We start from the raw sequence: 14,883 nt of genomic DNA, 5'->3' as shown, positions 1-14,883 counted from the left end.
GCATCTTTTGTTGTAGCACATGCCAGCATCTAGCCTAGTCCTTCTCCCATTTGCCACCTCAGCACCTTGAAAGCTGCTGTGTTTGTCTAACCAAAGTTAGGAAAAATTTTCCAGCTCTACTATACAGCATTCCTATTCACTTAGAGCACAAGAATGTGCAGTCTAGATCTGAAATAAAATAAATTTAAAAATAAATAAAAGGAAAAAGAGCTTCAAGACTAGAATGACATTTTCAGTGGAAGTTAGAGGATAACTTGGCTTGACAGAAGCCAAACTTGTACACCTGACAAAAGGAAGGAGCTTGAGGCATGCCAGCTCTTAAATCAGTCATCTTGATTATCATTATAGCAGGTGAGTTCTCTACAGAAACTCAGTATCATACTTTGAAACACGATGCAGTACATTCAATGGTAGTGATCATGCAGCTTGCACATTTCAGTGTGACAGCACTAAGGAAAGCACTACAGGCCAGGCAGTTACAGTCTGGTAAGGAACAGGTTATAGCCAGCAATTCAATTAACTTGCACAACAGGAAACCTACTGAAAGAAGATGGTATCCCACTAAGGCTTGTGTGCTCCTCCTTTAGATGAGCCACCTAAGGCTTCATCTGCATTTGTATGAACCATGGACATGTCTGCAAGGAGAAATTGCAGCGTAGCAACACCCTGCTTTGCAGACTGTTTGCCAACATCACTCTCAAATACCATTAGAGGCAGGACACATACCTTGATAAGCTCTTAAAAGAGATTCCCTCTGAGATGCTGAACTGTTCTTAGAGCCTCTAAGAGACTGCTCAGAGAAGAGGAACTAAGGTCAAGTATAGTTCAGAGTTCTGTGTTTCACAAAGCAGGTGGTATACATGGCACTAATGATAAATCTTAACCTTTTTTTTTGTTTTATATAACAAGAGTTATTCCCATCTAAGTGTTGGTTTCAGAGCTCCCACCCCTCCCACTTAACTCTTCAGGGGTGAGGGAACCCACTATCTTATGGCTTGACACTATTTAAATGTTAAGTTTATAATAAGACTTAGTCCTAAAGAATTCCACCCGTAGCTTTTAACTGAACAAATACAGCTGCAGAAAAAAATAAACATCAGTAACTCAGATAACTGGATATGGCAGTCATGGGAAAACAGCTGCTGCAGACATATCTTGTAAGGAAAAGGCATGGAGAAAGAAGACCTCAAGCAGCAGCCAAGTTTCATTTATTTAGAAAAGGAAAGAAACTAGAGCAATTATATTGTTTACCACTCCTCCCATCCCATGTAATTGGGAAAACTGATTATAAAGGGCATCTTCCTGAAGTGATGAACTTAAAACTCTGAGAAAGTGAAGGAACTCCAACTGCTGTCTAAATAGTGTAACTAAGTAGAGCCTAGCAGCTGTGGGGCAATCTAAGCTGTTGTCTAGCAAAAATACTTCATCAAATACGTGTTTGCCTCTACAGCTACATGCTCCTGCAGTTTAGGATACTGGTAACAGGGTATGTATACACACTGCCAGTGGTCTCTGCCATCCCTTTCCCTAAGCACCAGTCTTCCTGAGCTCTATATCACTACTAAGATGATGTAGATGATCGTACCTCTGTAATACCTTCCCTTTCTGAGTATAGCAGATATTCCTGTGCTCCACTGCCATAACTATTTACAGACCCCTCTGTAATTCATCAGAAAGCTGTGCTAATGACAACTAGTCATGCATTTAGGTCAGGAAACAGTGTTAAGAGCTACATCTGCAATCTTAGTTCTGCATTCCACCAAGACTTGCTTATTACCACTGCCTCTTATTATATTACTGTGTGCTATTCTTAAAGCATCACAGAACACATTATTTTCTCCCTACAACTATATACTAGTTACTATTTTACAGGTAGAGACTCTTTCCATCCACCCCACCTCCAAACTTCTGCTATAGTCCCCGACAGCCAGAGGCATTCACACATCTCCAGTTCCATTTAATGTTAACTCCAAATTGCTCTAGGACACAGGTTTTCTTTCCTGAAACAGGCCAACTCTGTAGGGGTCTATACCAGAGCTTCAGGGACAGTGGTCAAAACAACCACAGCGATCAACTCTTCAACTCTGCCTTTGTGAATCTGTACACAGTCACTAGCAATGGTCCTGCATTTCTGCAATAGTTTCACCTATGAATGCCCAAGAAAGCGTGTGTGAGCCACAGCTTTGGGAGCTGCAGGTCCCTCTGAAGGAGCTTTCTAAACTTCAGAAAGAAGAATTAGAAGACTTGCAGGCATTGTCCTGGGGTTTTTCAGCACATGACTCCATATCCAGTGTTCTACAACTTAACCATTTCAAGTTCATACCGTACTATTTCATGTATCAAAAGGGAAAGCATTAGCTTGACCTGCAGAACATTAGATCTTCCAACAAAATGTAGCTGGAACCTTAAAACCTCTCTGAGAGATGCAAGTTACCCAAAAGAAAAGTCAAGTCTTTGGTTTAAATAAAATGGAAGAAGCACTTGTGATGTTGAAGCAGAGCTCCTACACCTCAGTTACATCACAGGACTGGCAGGGTGTTTCGGCCAGTGCAGGGGCAACCAGTTCATCTGATGGTGTACTGTGCACACCTTATGGGTCTCAACAGGTGGGGCAGGAGGGCTGCTTTCACACAAACACACACACACCTCGTCAGTTGACCATCAGACCTAGCCAGCAATTACAACTGAATCAGATAGCCAAAGTTTTAAGTGCCAACACTATGTGTCACAGTGTTCCATGGTTTGCTTTTGGTTGATTGTTTTTAAATCTTCAGTGTCTTCCAGGTTTCCTATTACCATGTTACCAGCTGGTGAAAACTATTACCATGAAACCAGGCTGCTTTCTGGCAACCTCTTTTCAAGCCTGGCAGAAAATAAAGCTCTCGGTTCACTGATTTCCCTTTCCTCCCCTCTCTTTACAAAAACAACCAACTAAAAAATCAGAATAAGAGTACTTGCAGAAATTAGTGCAACTGTCAGATAAACAGCCATAGAAATACACAGCTCTGCATCCCTCCCCAGATACAAATGCCAGTGCCATGCCAGAACCATTACCTGTGAAACTAAAGGCAAACAAAGCTGTGAACTTATTCACCCACAGATTGCTGTTCACTTATATGGACTCCTACATGTTATCCCAACTGGGGTAGCAAAAGCCATCCACACATCACCAGGCAAATACCACACCATCTGGTAGGGACAAGAAGGGAATACACAGTCCTTACACCATCATATGGGCACAGAACACAATCCACACACACACCCCTCATTTCTGTACAGTTTACACAAGTGAGCTGTAAAAGATCACCAGTACTTGCTTTCCTTGGGAGGAGGGGAAGTGTTCCTAAATGCAAACCATTTCCTAAGACAAGCCCGATGCCAAATAAACCACCTCTGGGATTTGGGGATGTGCTGGAATACAACAGATAGGGCCACTTCTTCCCTCCCTTCAACCCTCACTACTAGTGTCCTGTGTAGCTAATTTGTCCTCTTTCACATCCCAGCCAGGAAAGCCTTGTTGAACAAGTCCTCAGAGGGTTCAGCTGCCAGGAGCACAAGGTGCTGCAGTTACTTTGTGGTTTTTTCTTAGATTAAAAAAAAAAATTTTTTTCAATAAACAAAATAACATTTAAAATATGAAAGCCCTCCAATATAACCCAAGAAGAGAGAACAGTATTTCAAGTCTCTTACCTTCCCACAAAAACCTGAGATGGGACCAGATTTCCCTGCCTCATTTGTGAAGAGAAGACCGATACTGTTCCTGCCAATATTGCTCTGACCTCTCATGGAAAAACTGAGCACCAAATGTCAGGCTAAACTGGGGAATCTGCCCTAGGAACAGGTACAGTTCTACTGTTTTTGTCAGCAGTGGCTTGGCCAGTACAAAAGTACACTGATAGGACACCAAAGGTACACTGGCATCCAAGCGATTCACAATCTGGCTCCAAGTTACAGAGCCTTCCCCTCCCTCCCAACACCTGTCAAGACCCAGGAGCCAGTCCTACAGGTTCTACCTACCTAAACATGGCTGGCTCCAGAAGAAGGCAGCAGCATGAACTTCAGTCTGGCACAGGAGGATGCTACAGGTTGGCTATCTGACCCCTGGCAGGCTGAATGGAATAGGGAGGGCACAGAGAAAGAGTACGGCAAGTGACAAATACCAGCTCTTCTGTCTGATGGTTCTGCTGTCTCTAACATGCCTTCCTTTTCCATCACTCTTTTGGGACCTCCCAGAGCTATACCCTCCTGGGGTTGTCATGCCTAGCAGGATGATTTTTCCCACCTGATATTCACTGTGAGGATCGTAAATATTTTTCCTACAAGTGCCAAACTAGGTACCATTCTGAGACTGGTAGAAAGGAAGGGAGCCTTCCCCAAGGCCTCTAGGCTTTTGCTGCAGTTCTTGCGCTCCTGCGGGTGGCTCTGTAGAACCCCTGGCTCCATTCCTAGCAATTCCATTCCCTGGTCCATTAGTCACAGCAGGCAGCTTTTTGTAGAAACTGTTCAACTGCACAAAACCTTCTGCCAGGAAGACAGTCCTTACACATTAAGTGAAAGCCATTTCCAAGCAGTTAGCAGAGCCAACACTCTCAAAGGCAACATGGCGACTAGTCCTGGAAGGACCATACTTCATAAACTATCACTGAGAAATTAAAAGAACCATTGTTTTGGTATGAAAGAATATTGATGTATACATCTCCTACTCCTTGGTAGCAATTAACTAACCAGAAGTAGGGAGTGTTGCCCCTCTTTCCCAGCTCCTTGAAGATCTCACACAGGGACAAATATGTGAGTTATATTGATTCCTGCAGCACTGTAACATCTGCTAAACAAAGCACTGGAACAAGGACCCCTTTTAGAGATGGTAATGCCTGAATACAACTGGAAGCCCACTGGGAACACAGCTCAGGTTTGCAGAGACCCACAAAATACCAATGCAAAAAGTGCTCCAACTCTCCCATCCCTGCTTTTTGTGAGCATGTGAGGGAAGAAAGGGACTTTTAGGGCATGACAAAAAAAAGAGTTTTCTTATAAGCAGGTTTTGCAATCCAGAGCCTCAACTGCTGTGTTCAGAATGGCTTTCTTCAGGGAAAGGGAACCAACACTAACCCTCCTTGAGGCTGGAGATCTCCAAGCCAAAGCTAGCCAGCAGGCAGAGATGATCAGATGAACAAAAAGGATTTGGTAAGCCATTTGCCAGCAACAGGACATCTTCAGAGAGAAGGGAAAGGCGGCCAAGCAGCTTCAAAGCTCCATCCCGGTACAGCCTGCGACCTGACAAAGAAAATGGAAAGAAACATCAGCCAGAGACTGGTGCTGTAGATTAACTCCATACACTCACAAAGGGATGCTTGTCAATGCTTTCCTATTCTTGCCCTGATGAACACAGACAGCCTGCACAAACACTGCATGCACCTTTGAGCCTAGATGTGAAAGCAGTGAGCATCCTGTTTAATTAATACCACCGTTCAATGGTTTCATATACTTGCAGGCACAGGAATCAAGTATATACTTAATTCACCAAGCAGCTGCTTTCTTGGGAAGTTCCTTTCATGGTACTAATTCCTAGCAATAGTTTCAGATTCTCCCTTGAGGAGGAATTCATCTCTTCATTCCTAACCTCCTCCCCAGAGTTGATTTTGACATGATCCAAACCAGCTCAGAGACAGTTCCTGGATGCATTTACATGCTATCTTTCATCAACATAACTCCTGTTTCAGGTAGCAGAGAGATGGTACCATTGTAAGGTAACCAGAGTCACCGCCTTCTAAGGCCAGTGTGTGGTCTCAGTCAGACCAGAAGTCCAAGCCCTGAACTTAGGACCCAGCACTGCCTGTTATCAGGAGCACAAATAAGATGCTTATACAAAAGAACAGACTCTATTCTGTTCTAGCTTCCTCAAAAGTCTACATGAACCTAAGCTAAGCAGCTTCAGTTTCTCCACAGCAAAGATAAACAGCATCTTCTCATACCTGAGCAAATGTTGCTTCCACTTTGTGCATCATTTCAGTCAAAGTCACACCCTGTAGATCCACCCCAGCTCAACGAAATGCACCGCCCAACACCAAGCTGCATTCTAGCATGCCTCACAGCCCTCTCCCAACATCACCGGGGTAAGCCCCGCACTGCCACACTCACTGCCCCTGCTCCCATTCTCCACGGGTTCTGCTGAGTAGAAGATATAATCAACAGTGGCTCCAAGCCCCATGGGCATTGTTGTGACCTCTGGGCGTCCCCTCTGTGGCAGGAAGTGGCTGTAGACAGAGGTCAGGTTGAGGCCATGCTGGATAATGCCTGAAGACCTGCACATGAACAGCCACCATTTACCAAGGAAGGAAAGAGAATGATGCAGTGTTCCATACTGCGGTCAGAGCTGAAGTTGGATGTTCCTTTGGTGATGTAACTGTCCAAACTATTTCTACTTTGGGAACACATAAAAAACAGTCCTTCAGAATTATTCACTCCACTTACACCAAAGACAAAGCGGACTACGAACTTCCTTTGTCTCCAATACCCAGTCCTGTCTATGCCCTTCATTCTCGACCTCATCAACACAATGCTGACAGAACAGCGCCCAGCTGCTGGGACAACCCTCTGTGTATCTGGCTCTTCCAGACAGCCCTCCTTCACTCTCTCTTCCACCGTCACCTCTATTTCTATCTTTACTGCAGCCAGATTTACAGTGCTCAAGAAAATGAGACCAGGCTTGAAGAGTGGGGCCATTGAAGATGCACCAAATTACCTTGGGACAAATGGCTGGGGATCAGGGTCTTTCACCATGGCAGCAGGCTTGGGCCAATGTGCAGGGCGGTCTGCAAAGGAGCAAAGAGATTCCAGCCAGACCTACACAGATCCTGGCACAGGCTGCTCATCCCAAGTCTGAGAGGCTTGTCCTGAGACCAAACGAAACTTTTTGCCCAAGAAGAGCAGATAGCGTCCAGTCACAGGCACCTTAAAGAAAAATATTCAGAGGAAACCCCAGCTCTAAGACTAACAGGAACATCCTGAGAGAAGATCAGTGTAAACAACTAAGAAGTCATATTCTGTCCTGCTAAGGATACGTCCTTAAAGCATTCAATATTATCAAAGCTCGGCATACCTCAACCTTTGCTCTCAAAGAAAGTTCATTTGCCTTAGCCTACAGCTTACTCAAAGGGTGTCTATAAAGGCAGAACAGAAATGGAGAGAGGAGAATCAGCCATGCCACAAGGCACAGAGGTGAGGCAGTGTCTGCTGGGTACCAGCATCCAGAAACTGGATCCATCTATGTTGTGGCCACTGCGACATCACAGTCTCCAGGTTTGTTCTCCCCCTACCAAAAATCTTGAAGCAGAAAAAAAGAAATATAAATATATTTCACTTTCTAAGAAACAGCCTCCAAAAGAGGCTGAATCTCAGTGCATCTCAAGGAATACAGTGTGTTTGAGGGTGGTAAGACTGTACTCCTCTGACCTCTTATGGAATCCATTAGTAATCACACAGCCACAAAAGGCACCCTTCTGCCTTCCCCTTTTCTCAGCAGGCATTACCACATGATGTTTTCATCAAAATCGAGCTAGGAGAGTCACAAGCTGAAAAATCACCCATTAATACCTGGTTTAGCATCTGTCACACCTTCCAAGAGGACCAGCTGCGGTGGTCGTTCACAGGCAACATCGCAAAAATGAAACTGGAGCAGGAAGTCCCGGCTGTACTTACGTCTGCCTGCAGAGAAAAATACAAGTTAAAAGAAAAAAATAACTGCAGCAAAGTCACATCTACAGGGAACATCTGCAAACTCTTTAGATCTTTAGACCTCTTTAGTTTGAGAGAGATTTTTGTGCCCAAGCACTCTGATACCACAAGAATGGGAATCACTTAATAACCTAAACGTAGAACAGAACAAACACGTAAATGTCAAGAACAGAGCACAGTTATTTCTATCCCTTTAGCTAATGCAACAGCCATGGTCAGCATCTTGATGAAACAAATTAAGAAATGTCCCCTGAGACACCGTAAGTTCAAGGGACTTCTAAGCAGATCAGTTAGTGTGCAACTCAAGGAAATGTCTGCTGAAAAAGAAAAAACAATTCTGGAGATCGGGTTGAATACAAGTTCCACATCCAAGATTCCAACAAAAGCTGTTTAGTGTGGGCTCCTTCTCTTTTTTAATTCTCTCTAAGGACAGTAGAGTACAGTCATGATTGTAACTGGGCTCTTAGGAATGATTTCCTAACAGTGGTGTGCAAATACTGCCCAAAACCACTCCCACAAACACCTGCAGCTGAAAGCTGTGGCTGCTGAACATGGTTTACAACTGCACAAAACTAAGTCTGGGAATATTAGATACGTAAAGCAATGGTTACTGGTAGGGACCATTCCACTCCTGACTAGAGAAAGAAAACAGCAGAAATTGGTCTACAGCAATGGACTCTAGAAAAATTAAATTTAATTCACGTACCAAGGAAATGGATAGAAGAAGAGAATCTTTGCTGAGTGCCTCATGCAACACATGCCAAAGCTACTGAGAGAGACAGCAAGGCCCACAAACTGTCCATCCTCAGCAGACTCATATTCTCAGTGGACACTGGAACTCACCTGATTTCTTTGGTTGGCAGAAAGTGACATATTGGCAGTTGTCCGTTATACCCAGCGAGCTCGGCCACAGTGGGGCCAGCAGTTTCCGTGAATACAACTGCTGGGAAAAGTCTTCCTGACCAGACACCTGCAAGGAGGACAGAAACAGGAGAGGAAACATCAGCAACACAGAGCAGAACTTCAGCAAGCTATAGACAATATACGTATACACACTTGCCAAGAGCAAGACAGGAGAATGCCCTCAAAGAAAGACATGAACTAAGCTATTCAGAATACGGCGCAGATATAATAAACCTTCAACTGTGGGGGACGGATACAGTTAGCTAAAAGTCACCTGACAAGATACTTTGCAGGCATCTATTATTGAACTGATGATTTAGCTTGAAAGCCAATGACATATCTGATCATGGATACACAGTAACAGGTAACCACAACAGACTCTAGCACAGGTGCCTGCTTCAACCTGTTTTCAGATCAAACATCCACATAAAATTTCGGTAAGTCTTGATGGAGTTGTACTCCCCTACACTTCCAGTCACCCAGGCATAAAAATCCCACAGCAAGGGAGAACCAGGACCTGAAATTAAGTGGTCTATTATCACTGGTCTGCCTCAAGAGAAACCAGAAAAGCAGTGGTGGAAACAACACGCACACATTCGTCTGCTTCTTTCCCCAGCAGCGCTGGAGGCATTGGGGAAGACTGCTGAATAACTGAACTCGATATTTGGACTACTTCCTCACAAGAGAAAGAATGCAGCCATGCATTTCTCTAGCAGCATGCAATAAGGAGTTACCCAATGCCAGCTCTGGCTGGCACCTACCTTCCAGGCTGGCATCCCATGGTAGGAAAGTTCACCATTCCGGATGAATTTGTAAAGTGGAGAATCAGGTACAGAGTTCAGGTCTCCACACAAGATGACAGGATAGTAGCTGCCTTCAGTAGTTTTTGCAATCTTGTCAATCTCTGCTAAGAGCAAGGCCATCTGGGCCAGTTTGATATCTCCCCGCCGGGGATTGAACAATACATGAGTGTTGGCCACACACAACGGACTGACTGCCTTCAGATCTAGGCCCTCTGGGAGCAGAGGCTGTAGCAGCAGCACCAAGCCCACATTATCCCGATTGAGGATGTCCAGGCCAGGCCGGAAGTATTCTATCGGGCTGAGGCTGATCAGCTGGAACCTGCTGTGCTTATAGCACACTGCACAGCCATCTGTCTTCGTCCCAGTTCTCCGTTTATAGAAGCATGCAAAGCCTGAAAAGAAACCATCACCTATTAAAAGGTTTATCCAGTCACCACTTCACTCTCCCCCCATCAGTTGGGGAGTTCAGCAAGTCTGTGCAGCAGAAGAGGTTTCTACTACACTTGGGTACAGCATTATACCCAATTCTGTTCCACTAATCAGTTTATCATTGAGGCTATTTTCTCTCTTCTTGTCCTTCTAGGACCCCCTCAGTTTTGTTACTCTGATCTGTCAACTCTCTGAAAGATCAATTACAAATGAAAGGGTAAAGGTCTAGGCAGACAGTTCAGAAGCAGGGCCAGCAGCCACCTGACAAACAGGAACAGCTCTCTTAAGGCCGAGTGCCTTGAAGACATTAAGCAGGAAGCAATGCTAGGCCAGTCCCACGAGCTGGAGGTATAGACACACAAAAGCAGGACATACCCATCTCCTTGAATGTCGGTTCCAGCTGCTCCCAGTAATGGTTCTCTTGCACCTCCTGGAGACACAGAACCTGGAAGGAAGGCAGAGACCTCACTTGCTCCACCAGTATTTGCTAGTTACCTTGTTTGGGGGAAGAAAGAAAGCGGAAAAGTGCACTCACATACCAACCCTGCAACCAGAAGGGTCATTACTGCAACTCTGTCCTGTACTTTCCAGATAGAGAGCAATAACTTTCTGGGTCACATTAGCTTATCACTCAGATTTCCAGTGCCGAGGCAGAAGATCCTTTATCACACAAAGAGGACTCAAGGAATAGCGTAAGTCTTCTATGCAGGCTTCCCCTCTTGTGCTGCCTTACAAACCTGGTCCTTTCCTCCCCAAACACACATTATCTCTTCTTCCTCTTCTACTGCTGTTTAAAGAAGTCCTGCTATCAAAGTATGACTAGTTTCTACAGTAACATAACCAAAGCAAGACAGACACCAAAAAAAGTATGCACAAGGCCTCAGTGAGGAATCAGTGTTCAGTTACGAAGCAGGTAGTATCTTCCTAGGACCTCCCCTCTATCTTTTTTTTTTTTTTTTTTTTCTTTAAATGCTGTTAGATCAAACAAGGAATTCAAATTCTGTTGACACTGATGTGGCTCAGTCATACTCACATCAGGATCCCAGTGCTGGATCTCCTGCAAAAGGTTTGGAAGGCGGTAGTTCCAGTTCAGGATGTCTGGATGGCAGTGTAGATACAGATCAAGGCCCTGTTCCACCAGGTCCTGGGCAAGGATGTTGTAAGACATGACTCGAAATTCAAAGAGAGGAGAGTTTCTCGAGACCTGCTCTAGCACACAGGGTTGGACAGAAAGATCCTCCCAGTCTCTCCATAAAATCTCTATATGCAAGAGACAAAAAGCCAAGTTACAGCCATGCTGGTTATCCTGCTGATGCTTTTGCTCCCCCAGGACCCAGAACATAGCCATTGTCATTCTCCAGGCTAGGATGTTCTTGCCTCTGAGCAAACCCTCACCCACTGTGGTTTTCAGGTGGTCTTTTTGGATGCCTTTGGATAGTTGTCAATGGGGATGGCTTAAAAGAAGACCAGAGTCAAGCATACTGAAACACTCAACCAGCCTTTGGCTGCTTTTTATATTATAAAGCCAGCACCTGGGAACAGTTCCTAGGAAATGAACATGTACTGATGCTCAGACCAGACAGTCTAACAGCACAGAGACTACTAGCTGTGACCAGCCCTCCCTCAGCAAAAACTCACTTTATAGTTTTCACTAGCAGATCCTGCCAATTCTGCATGGACAGATGCGCTCAATGTCTTACTGACAGCAAGCCCAGACACAATAACCTGACCACATTCACTACAAATGCAAGTCCCAAACCAAATATTAGATTCAGAGCTGTTACTACTGACCATGGTAGGGTACCTCTGCTGCAAGTGGACAAAATTGTACCGTATCCTGAATGGGCCAGGCTGGAGGCTCCGTTGGCGCTGTCTCTGCACCATGCGCTAAGCTCCAGGCCAGCACAGCTGGGTCTTCATTCTGCACTTCTACATCGATAGTGGCACAGCCAGCTATCTGATGATCCATCTGTGGCACCACAGCTGCCCAAGGGGCACTGCCTGCTACAGCCACTGTTTCCTCTGCTGGTAATTTTGCCAGTTCTGTCACTTCATGATCTTGCGGTTCTGAAGAAGCCAAGGCATGTAGCTCTGTGAGCTGTTGACCAGCACACCAGGTGACTTCTGGAGCTGAATTCAGGTCGCTGAGGCTAGTCATCAATAGCTCTGAACCTTCTAACCACTCACTAGTGAGTGTAACTGATGCTTTCCCCACTGCTGGAGCACCCTCACTGGCTGACAAATTCCCTGCTCCTTCCTCCAGCCACTGTTGGAGAAGGGCTTCTTGCTCTTCTGAGACCGACTTTCCTCTGGTCGCAGCAAAGATGCCTTCTATCTGGGTGGACGTGCTCTTCGCCAGAAGCACATTCTTTCGACAGGTGAAGAAAGCATCTGCCATTTAAAAACAAATAAAACCAACATAAGACAGACAGAAATAATTTCTCACTCACTCTTTTCTTTTTCGTATGCATTTGCTGTAACTCTGTACAATACAACCAACCATTCAGTATAGCAACCCAAACAAATTACTTCTCTGAAGAAAAACAGTTACAGTCTGAATAACCTACCCTGCCTCCTCCTGAATGCTAGGCCACAGACTAATTCTAGTTCCGTTAGTCAAAGTCACTGAAACTGTACGGGATGGCAATGGCTTCACCAACTCTAGGGAATGCAATTCTAACTTATACAGCGCCACAGCCAGTCAGCCAAGCCAAAAGGCCTTGTGGAAACTATAAGCTCTCAGCAACACATGTAAAGGCACAATCTGTAGAAGTTAGCTAATGGGATGCATGGGTTGAGAAGCCAAGCTCTTGCAGATCACCACTTGGAGCAAGGTTTTTTTCAGGGGTTGAGTAAGAAAGCAGTGCTCAGCTAAGAGGATCAAACATATCACAAGAATGTGTTGTAGAAGAAAAACTGTTCTGTTATTAAGAGATGAAAAATAAAGACACAGAGGGACCAACATGTGCAGTTAAAAGCCTTATTAGAGAGAATATATGCAGAAGTAGTCCTGGTAAGAACTACAGATCACCTGATGACTGACATCTGTGGTAAAAAATTTAAAAAAACCCTGCTGTTAATGTAAAAGTTGACTATACTAATATTGGTGGATTAAAGTAGAAAAAGATGGGGACTCTTTTCACTTGTGTCTATATAAGAGATGACAGCATTTACCTTTTGCTATGAATTCTGCACAGATGCTAGTCCCTACCATTGACTAGAAATTTCTGTTTTCTACAAATCACTTTTTCTCCACTGTATCCCTGTAACAGTCAGTCAGCCAAAGCAGTAACATACAGGAGTCAGCAACATCCGTGTATGCTTTTACTGTACCTTTCACATCAAAGCTTTCTGTACATGTCAGAAATGGAGCTTTAAGAACCATACTTCTCTCTGTAGTTTTGTAATTAAGTTCATAAACATCAGAAACACCAATGCACCAAGGTAATATTTTCACACACCACTAGCCAGGCATGGCTGTTACAAGAGCCTGTTCCTACAGGATAGTCGCTGAATTTGAGAGGAGTCAGCTAGCTGCTCACTACAACCACAGCGTGCCAGCAGCTGCTAGAGGCCTGGGGACAGGTTCAGGCAGAAGGGCGGCTTTCGATCAGCGCAGCCACCAGGAACTGCAAAGCAGCATCTAGGAAACTAGGTGAAACAGTGATGCACCCAAAGCAAGCGTCCACCCACGAGTCACCTGCAGGTCCTTGAGGAGTAACGGGCCGAAGAGCAGCCCATCTCCAAAGACCTCCCTAGACCTGCAGCGGGAGGCTCGGGCCTCCACGCAGGCTGCAATCTGCCACTGCGGCACAACAGTCGGCGACTGTTCCCTCCAAAAACCCAGCCCCCCGCGCTGCCCCGGGGGTGAGCAGCCCCGGGGGTGAGCAGCCCCGGCCCGGCACAGGCGCCCACGCCACCTCGGGCAGCAGCCCCAGGCCCCCCACCAGCCCGCCTCCCCCGCCGCCCAGGGCGAGGGACTCGGGGGTGGGCTACGAGGCAGCCGGCACGACCCTGGCTCCCCGCCGCCGGGGCCCCTCCGGCCGCTCCCGCCTCGGGCCGGGGCGGGGGGAGGCGAGGGGCTCCCGCACCCCGCCCCTGCTGGCCCCCGCCGCCGCCCGCCCGGGGCCGGGTTACCTCGCAGGGCCCGGAGGAGCCGCGCCGCCGGCAGCAGCACGTAGCAGAGCACGGTGCCGATCATACCGCCCGGCGCGGCCTGGCCTCCACCGCCCCCGGCTCCGGCCCGGCCCCAGCGAAGCGAAGCGAGGCGAGGCGAGGCGAGGCGACGCGCCGGCCCCGCCTCAGCAACGACCTTACGGCGCGGCCTCGGCCCGAGCCCCGGCGCCGCGCAGGCACTCACCGCGCCGGGCCGGCACCGCGCTGGGCTGGAGGCCGGATCGGGCCCGGCCCTCCTCCCGCGCCGCTCCCGGGCCGCCCGCCCCCGGCAGACCGCGGCCGGCGGGCGGGACGGCCCCAGCTGCGCGGCCCCGGCCGGGGTGGGGCCGTGCCCGCCTCGCTGTGGGGCAGGAGCGCAGCCGGGGCCCGGGCCTAGGCCCGGCCCCGCGGGGAGCCCGCAGCCGGCCGGTCCCTGCGGCGCGGCCGGGGCCGGTAGCACTGCTGTGCCCGGGGGGTCAGGAGTTGTGACCTTAAGCTGTCTGACGGCAGCTTTCTGGCCCCGCCATCCCGAAATTTGTGTTTTCAAACAGAAGTTTTCGCCCCCCCATTCTCTGGAAATCCAAACAGAACGAAAAATTCCCAGGAATTTTTTTTCCCCTGGAAAGCCACCAAGCAAATAAAGTCCCTTTTGCTCAGACGAGTTAATAATGACACAGGCTTTGCAAACACAGTTGATGATAGTCAAGGTTTTGCAGAGCGCAACCTTCACGTGTACAAATGCCATCGGGGTGGGTGAAATACCGGTGCGGGAGCATGCTCTCCCTCTGTGTGCTGCTCACCATCACATGTTGAACCCAGACAGTCTCATAGGAAAAGAGAAGTCCTGGTTGAAGTCCAT

General features: G+C 47.1%; 1 protein-coding gene across 1 annotated transcript in view; it reads right to left on the bottom strand.

The window, feature by feature from the left end:
• Positions 1-14,179, bottom strand: part of ANGEL1 (angel homolog 1) — a 30,486-nt gene extending 16,307 nt beyond the window's left edge. The window contains exons 1-10 of the mRNA XM_049825153.1: positions 14,007-14,179; positions 11,661-12,260; positions 10,903-11,129; positions 10,245-10,314; positions 9,399-9,832; positions 8,578-8,704; positions 7,594-7,704; positions 6,743-6,812; positions 6,139-6,302; positions 5,110-5,274 (exon numbers count right to left, since the gene is read on the bottom strand). Coding sequence (XP_049681110.1) covers positions 5,110-5,274; positions 6,139-6,302; positions 6,743-6,812; positions 7,594-7,704; positions 8,578-8,704; positions 9,399-9,832; positions 10,245-10,314; positions 10,903-11,129; positions 11,661-12,260; positions 14,007-14,070 — 2,032 coding nt within the window. The 5' untranslated portion in view covers positions 14,071-14,179. The remainder of the gene's footprint in view (positions 1-5,109; positions 5,275-6,138; positions 6,303-6,742; positions 6,813-7,593; positions 7,705-8,577; positions 8,705-9,398; positions 9,833-10,244; positions 10,315-10,902; positions 11,130-11,660; positions 12,261-14,006) is intronic.
• Positions 14,180-14,883: the final 704 nt, after the last annotated feature.

The sequence above is a fragment of the Accipiter gentilis genome, chromosome 22, assembly GCF_929443795.1.
Source record: "Accipiter gentilis chromosome 22, bAccGen1.1, whole genome shotgun sequence".
In the NCBI taxonomy this organism is placed as follows: Eukaryota; Metazoa; Chordata; class Aves; order Accipitriformes; family Accipitridae; genus Astur; species Astur gentilis.
Note: the sequence above shows the minus strand (reverse complement) of the source record. Positions and strands in the feature narration are given on the sequence as shown.